This window comes from Giraffa tippelskirchi, chromosome 7, assembly GCF_054371585.1.
Source record: "Giraffa tippelskirchi isolate mGirTip1 chromosome 7, T2T-mGirTip1v1.2.pri, whole genome shotgun sequence".
Taxonomy (NCBI): domain Eukaryota; kingdom Metazoa; phylum Chordata; class Mammalia; order Artiodactyla; family Giraffidae; genus Giraffa; species Giraffa tippelskirchi.
This window is the reverse complement of record NC_137281.1, coordinates 7,600,106-7,617,467: the sequence shown is the minus strand read 5'-3', so window position 1 is coordinate 7,617,467 and position 17,362 is coordinate 7,600,106. Positions and strand designations below refer to the sequence as shown.

Below are 17,362 nucleotides of genomic sequence, written 5' to 3'. Positions count from 1 at the left end.
GAATGTTACTGAGAATGAGAGTGGTCTAGTTTAGCATCCACAAAGAGGAAGAAATGTAAAGGAGGCCGCAGTGGTAAAAACTATCTGTGAGGGTCATTAACAATACGTATTCTCGGGATTTTGCTGGTGGCCCAGTTGATAAGAATCTGCCTGCCAATGCAGGGGACTCAGGTTTGATCCCTGGTCTGGGAAGACTTAACATGCTGCAGAGCCATTAAGCCTGAGTACCACAACTACTGAGTCTGTGCTCTAGGGCCTGTGTGCTGCAGCTACTGAAACCTGTGTGCTCTGGAGCCCACACTCCACAACAAGAGAAGCCACAGCAATGATGAGCCCTCGCACCACAACAGAGTAGCCCCTGATCGCTGCTACTAAAGAAAAGCCTGCACAGCAATGAAGACCCAGTGCAACCAAAATCAATTCAAAACAAAAAAGCAAGACACATTCCCAGATCTTGGAATGTTCAAGGAAGTTTACTGGGAAGATACATGTGCTGCACCCACCCTTCCCTTCGGAACTTCAACAATGACCGTCACAAACTTCAGCCACAGCCTCTCTGCTTCTCTTGGAAAACTGGAAGCTGGGCCTCAGTGAGCCAATCTGGAAAATGAGCTTAAAATTGTAGCCACTTTCCAGCATTCTTTGAAGGATCTAATAAGCATATACATGATGCCACATGAGTGGCATCTCTTCTGGCCTGAAATATAAGGTTAGCAAGTAATAGCTGTTATTGGTATTAAAGGGACATGTTTATACAACTAGGGCTTCCCAGGTGGTGCTAGTGGTAAAGGATCCACCCGCCAATGCAGGAGAATCGAGTTCAATCCCGGCGTCAGGAAGATACCCTGGAGGAGGAAATCCTACCAACTCCTGTATTCTTGCCTGGAGAATCCCATGGACAGAGAAGCCTGGCAGACTACAGTCCACGGGGCTGCAGAGAGTTGAACGTGACTGAGTGAGCACACACATAACCAGGGTCTCTGGGAGCCAGTCTCTGACTCCCATATCTAAGGAAACACATTCTAGTCACCCAGGGTGCCTTCTACGTTTGGTAATTCTTTACCTGCAAGTGTATTCACTTGTTCACACTCTGTCTCCTCCAGTGGATCTAAATTCCAAAAGGAGCATCAAGTTCATTGTCTCATACAACAGAGTCCCCTGCATACATGGTCAAGAATGGAGTCACCTCTGCCCTGGACCAACACCATCCATCCCTGTCTCCTGTCTGAATTTCATCCTAGTCTTAAATCGACAGTTATCTTGGCCCTTCGTGTGTAATCTGAAAATGATCTTTTTAATCTGTGTGTGCAAAGGTTTTACAACAATGACTATCTCTTTGGAATGTTCTTTCACATAGGAGCTGCAGTTCGTGCTGTAGCCAGGACTCAGAGTGGATTGAGAGGATTTGGGAATCTCAAGGGAGAGACAAAAATAGGGAGCTAGGGATTCCAACTCTGCCTTCACCTCATATTTGGGTCTCTGCTCCCACTTTGTAGTAACCATGTGATTCTGATGTTTCAACATCTGAGGTTTTGCAGACTCTGGAGGGACTGCCCCTCCCAGAGTTAGCTAGTTGCTAGAGATCATAAACCACTCAGCTGTGAGTGACTGTACATTTCCTATGCAGACCAACGCAGACCAACCCAGACCCCAACCACCTGCTTTAGGGAGCTTCTACAGTCCCCACAGTCTGGGACAATAGTTTCCTGCCCTAGTCATGCCAGGACCAGGTCCCAGACAATTCAGACAGCTCCTCCACTGCAGAGTCTGCTGAAATTATTCCATCATGTGCCTCTTCACCTTTTTCATGAGCTCTGAGCAGCCACCAGAACTCTCATAGTATAACCCTAATATTACCACTGATAGTGGGTAATTTCTTATAGCAACAGATGGAAATGAATACACAGTAGCTAACAGTCCCATAATACTTATAATGTAGCAGGTGCTGTTCCAAACACATTATATATTATAAATAAAATTCATTTCATCCTCACAAAAGCCCTGGGAGGTAACATTCATCACTCCCATTTTACAGATGAGGCAAGGAAGAGAAGCCAAGACACTTGCCTGAGGTCCCACAGCTAGTAAGTGGCAGAGTGGGGACTGGAACCCCAGCAGGCTGGATCCAAAGTTCGCTCTCTGAAGAATGATGAGGGGTTGGTTTGGGCGGGGGTTTGGGGGGTTGGCACAGCATGTACACTCAAAAAAATTCCAATGAACAAATGAGTTAATGTATAAATGCTATTGGTTTCTTCCTAGCACACCATCCACCCAGTCATTGCCTGGCCGACAGTGTCTGTGTGACCTTTAATTTCACAGGTTTTTTTCTAACATTTGAATATGACGCAGCTCATCATCTCCTTTCCCCTCTCTTTCACACTTCATCACCTGCAGGGTGAGCTCTCCGACCCTTCACAAATGGCCCAATTACTCTCTGTAAATGAATCTTTCATGCGTCCCCTGTGCTCCAAGCTCTCAGTTCTAACTGGATTCAGCTTTTTTCCTGCATAGGTTGTTTCTTCTGTCTGGAAGGCCAGACAGAAGTTTCTATACCAGTTTCTATACCAGGAAAACCTACATCAAAATCTTGCAAAATGCAGGACTTCCCAGGTGGTGCAGTGGATGACAGTCCACCAGCCAATGCAGGGATCACTAGTTCGATCCCTGGTCTGGGAGGATTCCACATGCTGTGGAGCAACTAAGCCCAGGTATGCTCTAGGGCCCGAGAGCCACAGCTAATGAGCCTCTGTGCTGCAACTACTGAAGCCTGCACACCTAGAGCCTGTGCTCTGCAACAAGAGAAGTCACTGCAATGAGAAGCCCGTGAACCACAACTAGACAGCAGCCCCCAATCTCTACAACTCGAGAAAGCCTGCGTGTAGCAATGAAGACCCGACACAGCCAGAAATAAGTAAGTAAATAAATCCACTCTTTTCAAAAATCTTTCAAAATGCATTTCAATCATGCCCTCATCTGCCCAGGCTTTCCTGGTCTTCAGGTTGGGCTACGAGTGCCCCCAACCCCCGCCTCTATACTGCCTAGTGTTTCCACCATTATGACCTGCATCATCCAAGACATGCAAAAAAGAAAAGTGGTTGTCTGAGGAGGCCTTACAAATAGCTGAGAAAAGAAGAGCAGCAAAAGGCAAAGGAGAAAGGGAAAGATAGACCCAAATGAATGCCGAGTTCCAGAGAAATAAGACAGTAAGAAGGCCTTCTTAAGTGAACAATGCAAGCAAATAGAGGACAACAACAGAATGGAAAAGACTAGAACTCTCTTCAAGAAAATTGGAGATAGCAAGGGACATTTCATGCAAAGATGGGCACAGTAAAGGAGAGAAACGGCAAGGACTTAACAGAAGCAGAAGAGATTAAGAAGAGGTGGCAAGAACACACAGAACTATACAAGAAAGTCTTAAGGACTCAGATAAACACAATGGTGTGGTCACTCACCTAGAGCCAGACAGCCTGGAGTGTGAAGTGAAGTGGGCCTTAGGAAGCATTACTACAAACAAAGCTACTGGAGGTGATGAAATTCAAGCTGAGCTATTTCAAATCCTAAAGAATGATGCTGTTAAAGTGCTGCACTCAATATGTCAACACATTTGGAAAACTCAGCTGTGGCCACAGACTGTAAACAGTTTGCTTTCATTCCAATTCCAAAGAAAGGCAATGCCAAAGAATATTCAAAAGACCGTACAATTGTGCTCATTTCACATGCTAGCAAGTGAATGTTCAAAATCCTTCAAGTTAGGGTTCAACAGTATGTGAACTGAGAACTTCCATATGTACAAGCTGGAGTTGGAAAAGACAGAGGAGCCAGAAATCAAATTGCCAAAGTCCACTGGATCACAGAAAAAGCAAGAGAATTCCAGAAAAAAACACCTGCTTCATTGACTATACTAAAGCCTTTGACTGTGTATATCACAACAAACTGTGGAAAATTCTTAAAGAGATGGGAATATCAGACCACCTTACTTGTCTCCTGAGAAACTTGTATGCTGGACAAGAAGCAACAGTTAGAACTGGACATGAAACAACAAATTGGGAAAGGAGTACGTCAAGGCTGTATATTGTCTCCCTGCTTATTTAACTTCTCTGCAGAGTAAATCGGGCAAAATGACAGGCTGGATGACTTGCAAGCTGGAATCAAGATTGCCAGGAGAAATATCAACAATATCAACCTCAGATATGCAGATATCACTCTAATGGCAGAAAGTGAAGAGGAACTAAAGAGCCTCTTGGATGAAGCTCTCTAGTGAAAGAGGAGAGTGAAAAATCTGGCTTAAAACTCAACATTCAAAAAACTAAGATCGTGGCATCCAGTCTTGTCACTTCATCGCAAATGAATAGGGAAAAAGTGGAAACCATGACAGACTTTATTTTCTTGGGCTCCAAAATCACTGCAGATGGTGACTGCAGCCATGAATTTTTCTTTTAAAGTAGCTTTCTTCTTGGAAGGAAAGCTATGACAAAGCTAGACAGCATATTACAAAGCAGAGACATCATTTTGCTGAGAAAAGTCCATACAGTCAAAGTTATGGTTTTTCCAGTAGTCATGTATGGATGTGATAGTTGGACCACAAAGAAGACTGAGCATCAGAGAACTGATGCTTTCGAATGTGGTGCTGTAGAAGATTCTTGAGAGTCCCTTGGACTGGAAGGAAATCAAACCAGTCAATCCTACAGGAAATCAACCCTGAATATTCACTGGAAAGCCTGATGCTGAAGCTGAAGCTCCAGTACTTTGGCCACTTGATGTGAAGAGCAGACTCACTGGAAAAGACCCTGATGCTGGGAAAGATTGAGGGCAGGAGGAGAAGGAGGCGACAGCAGATTAAATGTCTACAAGGAAAATTGACTAATTTGTTGTGGGTGAAGTTGGCCAGTCTTTTTATTTATTGTTCGCGTTCCTAGCTAAAAACGATCGTGGTTTTCTGGGTCTGTTTCTGCGTCTGTAAATAGGGCACAATAGAATCTCATTCGCAGGTTTGTGGTGAGAAATTAGGGATGGGGAAAGGAAAGCTCGGAGCTAGCTAGGGGCCTTGGACCTCCACGGGCGTTCTATAAATATTCAGTTAAGAAATATAAAAATTAGTGAATATATTACCTTTGCTATTATTATCCTCTCTCTCCCTCTGGACAATTCCTAAGGGTACGCGGTTTTCTGAACAAAAGAGAGGTTAAGTTCCAAGGGTCGAAGTTGAATGGAAAAGAAAGCGCCTCTCTTTCTGTCACGTGGCTAGTCTCTAGGGGAGACGACTCTCGAAGGGTTTTTGCTCCATCCTGTTAGGCGGAGCCTTCGGTGCGTTCTTCCAATGGGGATGCTAGAATTAAATATCCGTCCCCTTTGCCCTGGGACTGGCAGGGCGCACAGGCGCCGTGGCCAATGAGGAGCGGCGTAGGAGCAATGGGGGCGGAGAAAAGGGCCACGCCCCCCGGAGCGCCGGGCATCTGGTCCTTAACTCCCGCCGGGAAAAAGTAAGGACATTTGGGACTCCGGGTTGCGGCGATGGCGCTTCGCTGGGGCATCGTGTCGGCTGGCCTTATCTCCAGCGACTTCACGACGATGCTGCGGATGCTGCCTCGCTCTGAGCACCAGGTCCTCCCTCTCTCAGAGACCTGGGGAAGAATGGGCGGGGGTCTGAGGGAGGAGGGAACTAGGCTTCTGGACTTGCAAGCCCCACAAGGCCCTGAAACAACCTCAAAATCCGTATCACTCTTTTCTCCCCTCTGTCTTTTTAACACGAATTACGCGAGGTTTGGGAGAGTCTTGATCTGTTTTGTTGTGTAAGGAAGAAATTTAAATATTAAAAGGAGTTTAATAATCGGGGTTGAATAATCGTCTGCCTCAGATCTCTTTTTCCCAAACCCAGGTGTCCAGCCCCCGGTCACCTCATCCCCCAGGACCACATCCCCCTTGCCCCGTTTTGGGCGTTGTTAATTTCTCCCTTCCCCCGCCCCGAGGCCTTCTCCATCACCTTCCTCCCATCCACCCGTCTTCCTTCCTGCCCCAGCCCCTCCAGTCTGACTCAGGCGTCCCTCTAGGTAGTGGCAGTAGCGGCCCGTGACCTGAGCCGGGCGAAGGAGTTTGCTAAGAAACACGACATCCCCAAGGCCTACGGATCCTATGAGGAACTGGCCAAGGACCCAGACGTGGGTGAGTGGCCCGGGCGGCGGCGGGGGAGAGGGGGCGTCGGGGGCGCTGCCTTCAGGCTGCTCCGTAGGAGAAACGAGGCTCTGCGCGGTGAGCCAATCCCTCTGGGCTGCCGAAAGGACTCCGGGCTGGGAGGCGGGGCGATAGGAACCGGTTTCGTCTGAAATTATCTGTCCAGCATGAAATAGCGAGTAGGGGCCACACCTCCGCGGTAAAGACAGGGCTCGAATTTCTGAGCGAGGCCTTTCAGGTTTTAAATACGACCCGTGTGGCTCGGGCTTCTGCGTTCCAGAGGAGCCTGGATGGAGAGGCAGGACAGCGTAGTTGGACAACAGTCTGGCTCTGGAGTCAGATTGGCTGAGTGGGCATTTTCCCCTCTTCTGCTTGCCCTTCTCAGGTTCCTCATTTTTGAAACGGGCAAAATAGTAATCTTACTTCTTGGTGGTGTTGTGAGGACTAAGTGAGTGAATACGATAATTTCAGAAGACTGGAAATAATCTGAAGGAAATAGAGTGATAGTACACAATGGTTTTGTTGTTGTTTAGTCGCTAAGTCGTGACCAACACTTTTTCAACCCCATGGACCGTAGCCTGCCAGGCTCCTCTGTCCATGGGATTCTCCAGGAAAGAATACTGGAGTGGGTTGCCATTCCTTCTCCAGGAGTTCTTCCCAACCCAGGGATCGAACCTGAGTTTCCTGCACTGGCAGCCGGATTCTTTGCCTCTAAGCCATCAGGGAGGCCCTTCAGTTCAGTTCAGTTCAGTCGCTCAGTCGTGTCCGACTCTTTGCGACTCCATGGACTGCAGCATGCCAGGCCTCTCTGTCCATCACCAACTCCCGGAGTTTACTCAAACTCATGTCCATTGAGTCGGTGATGCCATCCAACCACTTCATCCTCTGTTGTCCCCTTCTCCTCCCGCCTTCAATCTTTCAGTCAGCATCAGGGTCTTTTCCAATGAGTCAGTTCTTCACATCAGGTGGCCAAAGTATTGGAGTTTCAGCTTCAGCATCAGTCCTTCCAATGAATATTCAGGACTGATTTCCTTTAGGATGGACTGGTTGGATCTCTTGCTGTCCAAGGGACTCTCAAGAGTCTTCTCCAACTCCACAGTTAAAAAGCATCAATTCTTCAGGATTCAGCTTTCTTTATAGTTCAATTCTCACATCCATACATGACTATGGGGAAAACCATAGCTTTGACTAGATGGACCTCTGTTGGTGAATTAATGTCTCTACTTTTTAATAAGCCATCTAGGTTGGTCATAACTTTTCTTTCAAGGAGCAAGCATCTTTTAATTTCATGGCTGCAGTCACCATCTGCAGTGATTTTGGAGCCCCCCAAAATAAAGTCTTTAACTGTTTCCATTGTTTCCCCATTTGCCATGAACTGATGGGACCAGATGCCATAATCTTAAGTTTTCTGAATGTTGAGTTTTAAGCCAACTTTTTCACTCTCCTCTTTCACTTTCATCAAGAGGCTCATTAGTTCTTCTTCGCTTTCTGCCATAAGGGTGGTGTCATCTGCATGTCTGAGGTTATTGATCTTTCTCCCGGCAATCTTGACTCCAGCTTGTGCTTCATCTAGCCCAGCATTTCTCAGGCACCCCACTCCAGTACTCTTGCCTGGAAAATCCCATGGACGGAGGAGCCTGGTAGGCTACAGTCCATGTGGTCGCTAAGAGTCGGACACGACTTCACTTTCACTTTCACTTTTCCCTTTCATGCACTGGAGAAGGAAATGGCAACCCACTCCAGTATTCTTGCCTGGAGAATCCCAGGGACGGTGGAGCCTGGTGGGCTGCCGTCTATGGGGTCGCACAGAGTCGGACACGACTGAAGCGACTTAGCAGCAGCAGCAGCAGCACTCTGCATAGAAGTTAAATAAGCAGGGTGACAATATACAGCCTTGACGTACTCCTTTTCCTATTTGGAACCAGTCTGTTGTTCCGTGTCCAGTTCTAACTGTTGCTTCTTGACCTGCAGACAGATTTCTCAAGAGGCAGGTCAGGTGGTCTGGTATTCCCATCTCTTGAAGAATTTTCCACAGGTTGTTGTGATTCACACAGTCAAAGGCTTTGGCATAGTCAATAAAGCAGAAGCCCTTAGCTCCGTCCAAATGGGAGGCTAGAGTTTGACCACTGCGGTAGGACTTCCTGCCTGCTTGGAGGAACTCAGGCTCTTGGAATCTGGGGGGGCGGGGCCTCTAAACGGTGGGCGGTGCTGGAGGTCTCAGTGGGCGGGGCTATTGATCTCGACCTTTCTCCTCCCACCCTAGAGGTGGCCTACATTGGCACTCAGCACCCCCAGCACAAGGCCGCGGTGTTACTCTGCCTGACAGCGGGCAAGGCTGTGTTGTGCGAGAAGCCCATGGGCGTGAATGCCGCGGAAGTGCGCGAAATGGTTGCTGAGGCCCGATCCCGAGGCCTCTTCTTTATGGAGGTGAGGGTGCAGGGCCCTTCCAACATGTCACATTAGAGCTACTTGCCATGGCTAAACGTGGTTGCCGGTCGACAGTTTTGGAGGAACACAAGGGTGGATTGCCAAGAGTTAAGATGACCACAAAATGAACCGAGGTCCTTGCGTTTGTCGGGATGCTGTTGAGCTATGTCAGGGAATCTACTAGCAACATCCCCCCATGGGTGGGAGCCACTGCTTTTGGCCCTTAGCAAACGTGGCCGCCTAAAGGATTGTGCGTCAGCGTCTCCGAAAAAAGATGCCGATAGTGAAAGGGGCACAAAAAACGCAATGGGCTTAGTTTGGGTGGATTTGCAGAATTAGAGATCCGAAGTACCAAGGAACCCCCTACCAAACTTCAATGTCAAACTGCCTTTGTTTTTACCCTTATCAGACTTGGCTACCTATAGGGGCCTTTGACATCTTGCAAATTGCCAGTAATTAAAATGGCCACCAACAGCAATGGCTATTGCCAGAAGTTAAGATGGCCACCGTATGACACCATCCGTCCCACCACCACCCCAAGCTATTTTCATGTTAAGGAGTATTAGGGTTCTTTTTTCTTTTTGGCCACACCGAGAGGCATGTGGAACTTTCCTGAACAGGGATGGAACCTGTGCCCCCTTCAGAAGCCCAGAGTCTTAACTGCTGGACCACCACCAGGGAAGTCTGAGTATTATGGTTTTTAAACATATTGCTGTAGTTTCTGCTAGTAGTCACAGTGGCTCGTACTTCCCCATGTTCTATCTAGTTATCATATGCTCAGTATTTCTGAGCCTCCTAGTCTGCAAAGTTCTATGTGCCCAAGAAGTAGTCAAGATATCAGTGCCCAAATTCTGTTTAGTTATTATTTATTCATTTTTATTGGCACCTAATGTGTACCAGATCCAATCCTAGGAACTGGGGACTCATAACATACAAGACAGAGGCTCAGTTTTCAAGGACCTCAAGATCTCTTCTGGTCATGGAAATAGGTAACCCCAATGTCCATGGGCATGCGCTTTTGTGGATATAGGACTGAGCGGTTTATGGAGCACAGACAGACACCCTGTCCCAGCTTGGGTGATGATCAAGGAGGTTTCCTGTCGGTAGAGGCTGACCTGTGTCTTTCAGAAAAGTAAACTGCATAGGTAAATAGGCCAGAGAGGGAAAACAGAGTTAAGACTTAAAGAGAACGAGAATTGGCAGATTTCATTTCCTTAGTATGAAATTTATCTTGGACAGGTCAAGATTTCTGGCTTTAGAGTCAGAGGACTCTAGACTCCAGTTCCCCAGTTCCTAGCTCCGTGACCCTGGGCAAATAATTTGATTCAACTGAGCCTCAGTTTTCTGATTTAAAAAACGGACATAATGATAGCTACCTGGCAGGGATATTGGGAGGACTCATTATGCACAGCATGTACATATTGTCTTGTCATAATATATAGCCAATAAATGCAAGCTGTTGTTAGGCAATGGGGAGCAACAGAAGGGGACTGAGCAGGGGTGAGACAGGGTCAGCTCTTAGAGAAGGAAAGATCCCTCTGGGCTATGTGGGGATTGGACTGGAGGGGAGAGACTGGGCATGTTAGTTTGCCAGGGCTGCTATAATAAAGTGCCACCTATGGACCAGGTGGCTGAAACAACAGATTTATTTTCCCATATTTCTGGGGAGTTCATTGGTGGCCTAGTGGTTAGGATTCTGGGCTTTCACTACAGTGGCCTGGGTTTAAAATTGCGATCCTGCAAGCCTCATGGTGAAGCCCCCCAAAAAAATAATTAAATTTTTTAAAAGTTAAAAATAAAATAAAATTTAAAAAATAAATATTTTCTTACACTCTGGAGGCTAGAGAAGTCAAGGTGTCAGCAGGGTTGGCTCCTCCTGAGGCCTCTCTCTGTGACTTGCAGATGGCAGCCTCCTCCCTGTGTCTACACATGGTCTCTCTGGGCAGAGTTGTGTCCTAACTTTCTCTTCTTCTAAGGACACCAGTCCTATTGGATAAGGGCCCACCTTAATGACCTTTAATGTAATTACCTCTTTAAAAAAACCCCACCTCCGGGAACTTCCCTGGCAGTCCTGTGATCAAGATACCATGCTTCCAATGCAGGGGGCGGGGGGGCGCATGTTTAATCCCTGGTCAAGGAAATAAGATCCCACATACCATGAGATGCGGCAAAAAAGAAAAAAAAACACACACACACATACACATATACACACTCCAAATACACTCACATTAGGAGGTTCTGGGGAGGGGTTGGGCCTCAACATGAATTTGGTGGGGAGACAATTCAGCCCATAACACTGGGGGGCTGGTGTAATGGTCCAGATAAGGAAGGGCAAGGCCGGCCTTGGGGCTGCAGGACTGGAGAGGAGAGAAGGCGGCAGAGAGGGTCAGGCTAGACACAGCTTGGGGACTGCCAGGCTGTGGAAGGAAGACAGAGGGGCCTTGTTTGGGGAGCAGTGGGTACCCACTCAAGATTGAGTCCTCGAAGAGAGAAAAACTGGTTCGTTAACTTCTGGGTCCTGATCGCTTTCCTTCTCTTTCTGCACCCTGCTTTCTTCCCTCTGTGGTCTGCAGGCCATCTGGACCCGGTTCTTCCCTGCTGTAGAGGCTCTGAGGTCTGTCCTGGCCCAGGGAACTCTGGGGGACCTTCGGGTGGTTCGGGCAGAATTTGGGAAGAATCTCACCCATGTACACCGGGCCACAGACTGGGCCCAGGCTGGAGGTGGCTTGTTAGACCTTGGCATCTACTGCCTCCAGTTCATCTCCATGGTCTTCGGTGGGCAGAAGCCGGAGAAGATTTCAGCTGTGGGAAGGTGCTATGAAACAGGTACGGTCTATCCTGGAGTTGGTTGGTTGGTTGGTCAGTCACTAAGTTGTGTCTGACTCTGTGAGCCCACGGACCATAACATGCCAGGTTCCTCTGTCTATGGGGTTCTCCAGGCAAGGAATACTGGAGTGGATTGCCATTTTCTTCTCCAGGGGATCTTCCTGGACCAGGGATCAAACCTATGTCTCCTGCATTGGCAGGTGGGTTCTTTACCACTGAGCCACCAAGGAATATCCTGGACTATGTGATGGTAATAGGAGTGATCATGTCTTACTGGGAGCAGTGAGCTGGGGATAAGTCTCCTCCCTGATGAGAATCAGGTTAGACAGCTAGACAAACTTCCCATATGAAGCCACCCAAGCCACCTCCAGCCTGGGCTCAGAGTTGAGAGTGTGAGCAGGGTCTGTGCTGGGACTTTGCTGTGTGATGTTGGCCAAGGGACACAACATCTCTGAGTCTTAATCAGTTGCCAATTAGTTACCTAATTACTTTTAATTAGGTAAAATGTCAATAATAGAGTTATCATAAGGAGTTAATAAAGTAACTTTTGAAGCAAATGCTAAGCAGTTATTTAATATAAACAATTATCATTTTTTGCATTTGTCTCAGTTAGCCTTTGCTGCATAACAAACTATCCTAGAACTTAGTGACCTTAAATAACAATCATTTATTAGCTTGTGATCCTGTGGGTTGGCCATTTGGGCTGGGCTCAGCTTGAGTGGTTCTTCTGCTGGTCTTAGTTGTATAGCTGCAGTTGGCTGGCTGTCCCACTGGAGGTAGATGCTCTAGGATGGCCTCACTATGTCTTGCATGTGTTGGTTATTCTATGGGGAGCCTTGGTTCTCCTTCACATGGCCTCTCCTGCTGGCTAATTCAGGTTCATTCATATTGTGGTCTCAGAGTTCCAGGTGGAGCAACAGGAAGGTGGACCTCAGCATGCAAACACTTTTCAGACCTTTGCTTCTATCATATTTGCCACTGTCCCATGGCCCAACATCAGCTCAGATTTCAGAGGTGGGCAAATAGACTTTACCTCTTGATGGAAGGAGCTACTGCAAAGGGGCACTCATAGAGGAACAAGAGGAATTACTGTAGCCATCTTTGCAAACCGCAGAAAGCAATGAATAGCCAGGAAAATAGTACATGAGATGAAGGTCACTCTTTAGATAAACTGTCTCAGTCTAACATCTGGCCAGTTCCTAGGCTAAACAGTAGTTATAAAAACAGATCCCGTTTATTAAGTGCTACCTTAATAAATATTAAGGTTATTATAAATTATAACTTTAGGGTTATTATAGATATGACCTTTCTGATATATTAAATTTGTCCCCATTTTACAGATTAGGAAACTGAAGTGCAGAGAGGGGTGGTGACTTATCCAGGGTCACACAGCAGACCTGAGATAAGAACTTGGGCTTAAAAGAGAGCTGAGTCAGGGGACTTACCTGGCAGTCCAGCGGTTGGGACTCTGCACTTGCACTGCAAGGGCTGCAGGTTTGATTCCTGGTCAGAGAATTAGGCTCCCCCATGCCACATGGTGGAACTAGGATTCCAAGTTCCAAAGAGAGAGAGGGCTGAGTCAGTAGACTCCTCCATCTGTGGCCTGCCTGATGTGGAACCAGGCTAGTACTTTACCTGCTCTGTTTAATTTTTAACTAAGGCTTATGTATCACTTATTGTCATCTAAATAGTCTTCTTAGTACATTGTGCATTTTATAGCACTTAATGTAATACTGGAAATGGCCCTATGAGGCAGCTTTTCTTATTATCCTCATTTCAGAGATCAGGTAACTGATGCTCACAAACCTATACAATAGGTATTTACAGAGGAGGAAACTGAGGCTTAGAGAGGTGAAATCTCTCTCTTTACTTTTTTAGCATATTTTTCTTTATTTATTTAGATTACATCTTTACTGTGATATAATTCATATACCATACAATTTATTCATTGAAAGTATATAATTTTGTGGCTTTAGTATAGTCAAAGAGTTGTGTATTTATCACTATAATAAATTTTTAAATTAATTTTTATTGAAGTATAGTTGATTTTATGGGATTTTCCAGGTGGCACTAGTGGTAAAGAACCCCCCTGCCAATGCAGGAGACATAAGAGATGTGGGTTTGACCCCTGGGTCAGGAAGGTCCCTTGGAGGAGGGCATGGCAACCCATTGCAGTATTCTTGCCTAGAGAATCCCATGGACAGAGAAGCCTGGTGGACTACAGTCACAAAGAGTTGGACACGATCAAAGCAACTTAGCACACACACGCATGCATTATACAGCAAATGTAGCATGGACTCATAGCTGATTTACAATATTGTGTTAATTTCAGGTATATAGCAAAGTGATTCAGTTATGCATATACTATAGCCACTGTTTTTAGATTCTTTTCCCATATAGGTTATTACAGAGTATTGAGTGGAGTTCCCTGTGCTATACAGTAGGTTTGTATTAGTTATCTATTTTATATAGTGTGTATATGTCGATCCCAATCTCTCCCAATTTATCTCTCCTGCACTGTAATCAATTCTAGAATATTTTCATTACTCAAAAAAAAAAAAAAAAAAACCCACCAATTTTCCCATGCCCCTGAGCCCTAACCAACCACAAATCTGCTTTCTGATTCTATGGATTTGCCAAATATTATTCTTGCCTGGAAGATTCCAAGGACAGAGGAGCTTGTCACACTGTAGTCCATGGGAGTCACAAAGTGTTGGACACGACTGACCACATGGCACCAGACATTTCATATAAATGGAATCCTGCAACATGTGACTTTTGTGTCTGGCTTCTTTCATTTGACGTGTTTTCAGGGTTCATCCATGTGGTAGGACATATCACTACTTCTGGCTTCAGTATCTCTCATTGTCATATTAGAGATGAGATCTCAGGACTTCCCTAGTGGTCCAGTGGCTAAGACTCTGCACTCCCAGTGCAGGGGGCCTGGGTTTGATCCCTGGACAGGAAACTAGATTCCCATATGCTGCATCTAAAAATTTTGCATGCTGCAACTTAAAAGAGCCCACATGCTGCAACTAAGACTCAGTGCAACCAAATAAATACTTAAAATTTAAGAAAAAAAAGATATCTTGCCCAAGGTTCTTCAGACGGGACTTTTTTTTTTGGTTGTGCTGAGTCTTCACTGCTGCTCAGGCTTTCCCTAGTTGCAGCGATTGGGGGCTACTCTCTACTCGCAGTGCGTGGGTTTCTTGTTGCAGTGGCTTCACTTGTGGAGCACTGGCTCTAGTACGCGCAAACTTTAGTAGCTTCAGCACGTGGGTTCAGTAGTTGTGGTGCATGGGGTTAGTTGCCTCGCAGCTTGTGCGTTTTCCCAGACACAGGATCGAATCTGTTTCTCCTACATTGGCAGGTGGACTCTTTACCAATGAGCCACCAGGGAAGCACTCAGGCAGGATTTGAGGCCAGGCTTGCCCTTGTCCTGTGCCTTCCCCCAGGTGTGGACGACACTGTCACTGTGATACTCGAGTACCCAGGAGGGGTCCACGGCAGCTTCACCTGCAGCATCTCTGCCCAGCTCTCCAACACGGTCTCCGTGAGTGGTACCAAGGGCATGGCCCAGGTGAGGCACGATTGGCTGAGCTGGGATGGGTCCAAGTACTGGGAACCAGGGCCCTTAGCGAGAGGAATAGGCCAGTCATGGCTGTTGGAGCTGGATGGTGACTGAACTTGCCTCTTCCCACACCGTTGATAAGAAATTCATCCTTAGCTACAAGGCCATGGGATAGAGTTTGGACCTCCAGGCTCCTTCCTGAGGGTGAACCCATTGGTCTGTCAAAAGCCCTTAGTCCTTTCTTGGGAGAAACCAGTTCTTAATCACCACCCTCTGAGAGCAGCTATAAGCTTTGGAATTGCACTCAGGACAGAATACGGGCATTATCAAATGGCAGCTTCATGGGGCTTCCTGGAGCCATGTTGCTAGAAAGAAATTCTATTCTCAGCAGAATAATTTGTACCCTGTCCCAAACTGGAACTTCAGAATTTGCCCTAGCTGTATCTCTGTATTTCCATTTTGACTTAGACTTGGGTATGGGAATAATTTAGGCTTCCTTGGGGCTAAAACAAAATGGATAAGCAGGTGATGGGTTGTCTCTGCTCCTCCTTGCAAAGGGGATTCCACAGAGGCAATGATAATCTGTCTTCAAGGCCTGAGCATAGGGTTACAGAAAGGTTTGTTCCTGGGGAAATGAACATACAAGACAGACTTGTACTGTGGCAACCCTGATGCTAAGGAATAATCCCCCAGCAACCAGGGCAGGGCTAGGTTGGTTGGGGACACAAACCTCCCTGAGGATGGCAGGTGATCAGTACTTAACTGATAAGAGAGAGGCTCCTGAGCAGCCCTGTTGTGAGGGCAGTAGGACCACCTCTTATCTCCTCTCTCAGCTCCTCGACCCCTGCTGGAGCCCAACAGAGCTGGTGGTGAAGGGGGAGCATAAGGAATTCCCACTGCCTCCAGCCCCAGGCAAGGAGTTCAATTTTACAAATGGAATGGGCATGAGTTATGAGGCCAAGCATGTCCGGGAATGCCTGCAGAAAGGTAAGGATGTGGAGGACAGGGGTGGGAGGGTGGGAGGGTAGCAGGGCAAGCCTGGTAGTGGAGGTAGGTATCCTCCCTACCCCTCACCCACTCAAGCAACTGTATAGAACTACATCTCCCAGGACTCCCTGTGGCATCCATAAGTTAGAACCATGAATTATTGTGCCTCATGGGATTCTGGGAATTGTAGTTCTTTTGGTCTTTGGGCTATGACTAGGAGGGTGTCCCTAATTGCACTCTCCCCCAGGCCTGAAGGAAAGTCCTGTGATTCCTCTGGTGGAAAGTGAGCTCCTGGCTGACATCCTTGATGAGGTGAGGAAGGCCATTGGAATTACCTTCCCCCAAGACAAACGCTGATGTATGCCCTGAACAAATAAAGACCTGCTGGGAATTCTTTGGCTGTCAGTGGTCAGGACTCAGCACTGTCACTTGTGGGGCCTGGGTTCAATCCCTGGCCGGAGAACTCAGATCCTGTAAGCCTCAGGGAATGGCAAAGTTAATACAAAAATTAAATAAAATAAATAATAAAGTGGTGATTTCCACAGAGATCTTGGCAGTGGTGGTTGGACAGGAGCTGGAGAGAGCCCACCATCAAAGAGGTCACTAGAGGTCACATAAATTGGTTGGAAGGATGAGAGTGGGGGAAGGAGGGATCAGGATCGTATTTCCCACAAGCTCCTGGAACAGACATGTGTGGGAAGATCCACAGTTTGCCTGCCTCAACCTGTGTGACCTTGGCTGGGGTGTGGGTATGTGTATGGGTAGAAGGTGTCCCTAACTGCACCCTCCCTAGCCTCTCTCTGACTTTGTCTCGTCATCAGTAAATGGGAGATACCACACTAAACACCCTCTGGTGGGGGTTAAATGGGCCCTAGCACACAGTAGGTTCTCTGTAGATGTTAGCTGATGGCCCTTCACTTTGAGGTCAGGCCTCTAGAAGCTCCAGGCTCCCATTAAGGTATAGAGAATCACGGGACTTCCCTGGTGGTCCGGTGGCCAAGACACCATGCTCCCAATGCAGGGGGCCTGGGTTCAATCCCTGGTCAGGGAACTAGATCCCAAATGCCGCAACTAAGAGTTCATATGCAGCAACTAAAGATTTTGCATGCCACAATGAAGATCAAAGATCTCAAGTTCCAAAACTAAGACACAGCACAGCCCAATAAACAAATAAGTAAAATATTAAAAACAAGGGACTTTCCTGGCGGTCCAGTGGTAAGACTTCACCTTTCAATGCAGGGGGTGTGGGTTCGATCCTCAATTGTGGAGCTAAGATACCACATGACTCACAGCCAAAACGAACAAACAACAACAATAAAAACATAAAACAGAAGCAATATTGTAATAAATCCAGTAAAGACTTAAAAAATGGTCCACATCAAA

At 46.9% G+C, this 17,362-nt stretch overlaps 1 protein-coding gene across 2 annotated transcripts; it reads left to right on the top strand.

Annotated features, from left to right (window-relative positions):
* Positions 1 to 5,439: 5,439 nt before the first annotated feature.
* Positions 5,440 to 16,370, top strand: DHDH (dihydrodiol dehydrogenase). Of its 2 annotated transcripts, XM_081515315.1 has the most exons (7): positions 5,440 to 5,601; positions 6,048 to 6,159; positions 8,432 to 8,595; positions 11,169 to 11,421; positions 14,877 to 15,001; positions 15,826 to 15,979; positions 16,227 to 16,370. In XM_081515315.1, exons 1-7 carry the CDS (start codon positions 5,512 to 5,514, stop codon positions 16,334 to 16,336), a joined length of 1,008 nt encoding a protein of 335 aa, XP_081371441.1. In that variant the 5' UTR covers positions 5,440 to 5,511; the 3' UTR covers positions 16,337 to 16,370. The 2 variants fall into 2 exon arrangements, with proteins under 2 accessions (XP_081371441.1, XP_081371442.1); XM_081515316.1 differs by lacking the exon at positions 11,169 to 11,421 and having other exon boundaries at positions 14,792 to 15,001.
* The last annotated feature ends 992 nt before the right edge of the window (positions 16,371 to 17,362 follow it).

Excerpts from the sequence above, each read along its gene's own strand:
- DHDH (XM_081515315.1), top strand. The coding sequence starts at position 5,512 with ATGGCGCTTCGCTGGGGCATCGTGTCGGCTGGCCTTATCTCCAGCGAC. Across the intron at positions 6,160-8,431 it reads GGCCAAGGACCCAGACGTGG|AGGTGGCCTACATTGGCACT; the intron begins GTGAGTGGCCCG and ends CTCCCACCCTAG. Across the intron at positions 11,422-14,876 it reads GGGAAGGTGCTATGAAACAG|GTGTGGACGACACTGTCACT; the intron begins GTACGGTCTATC and ends GCCTTCCCCCAG.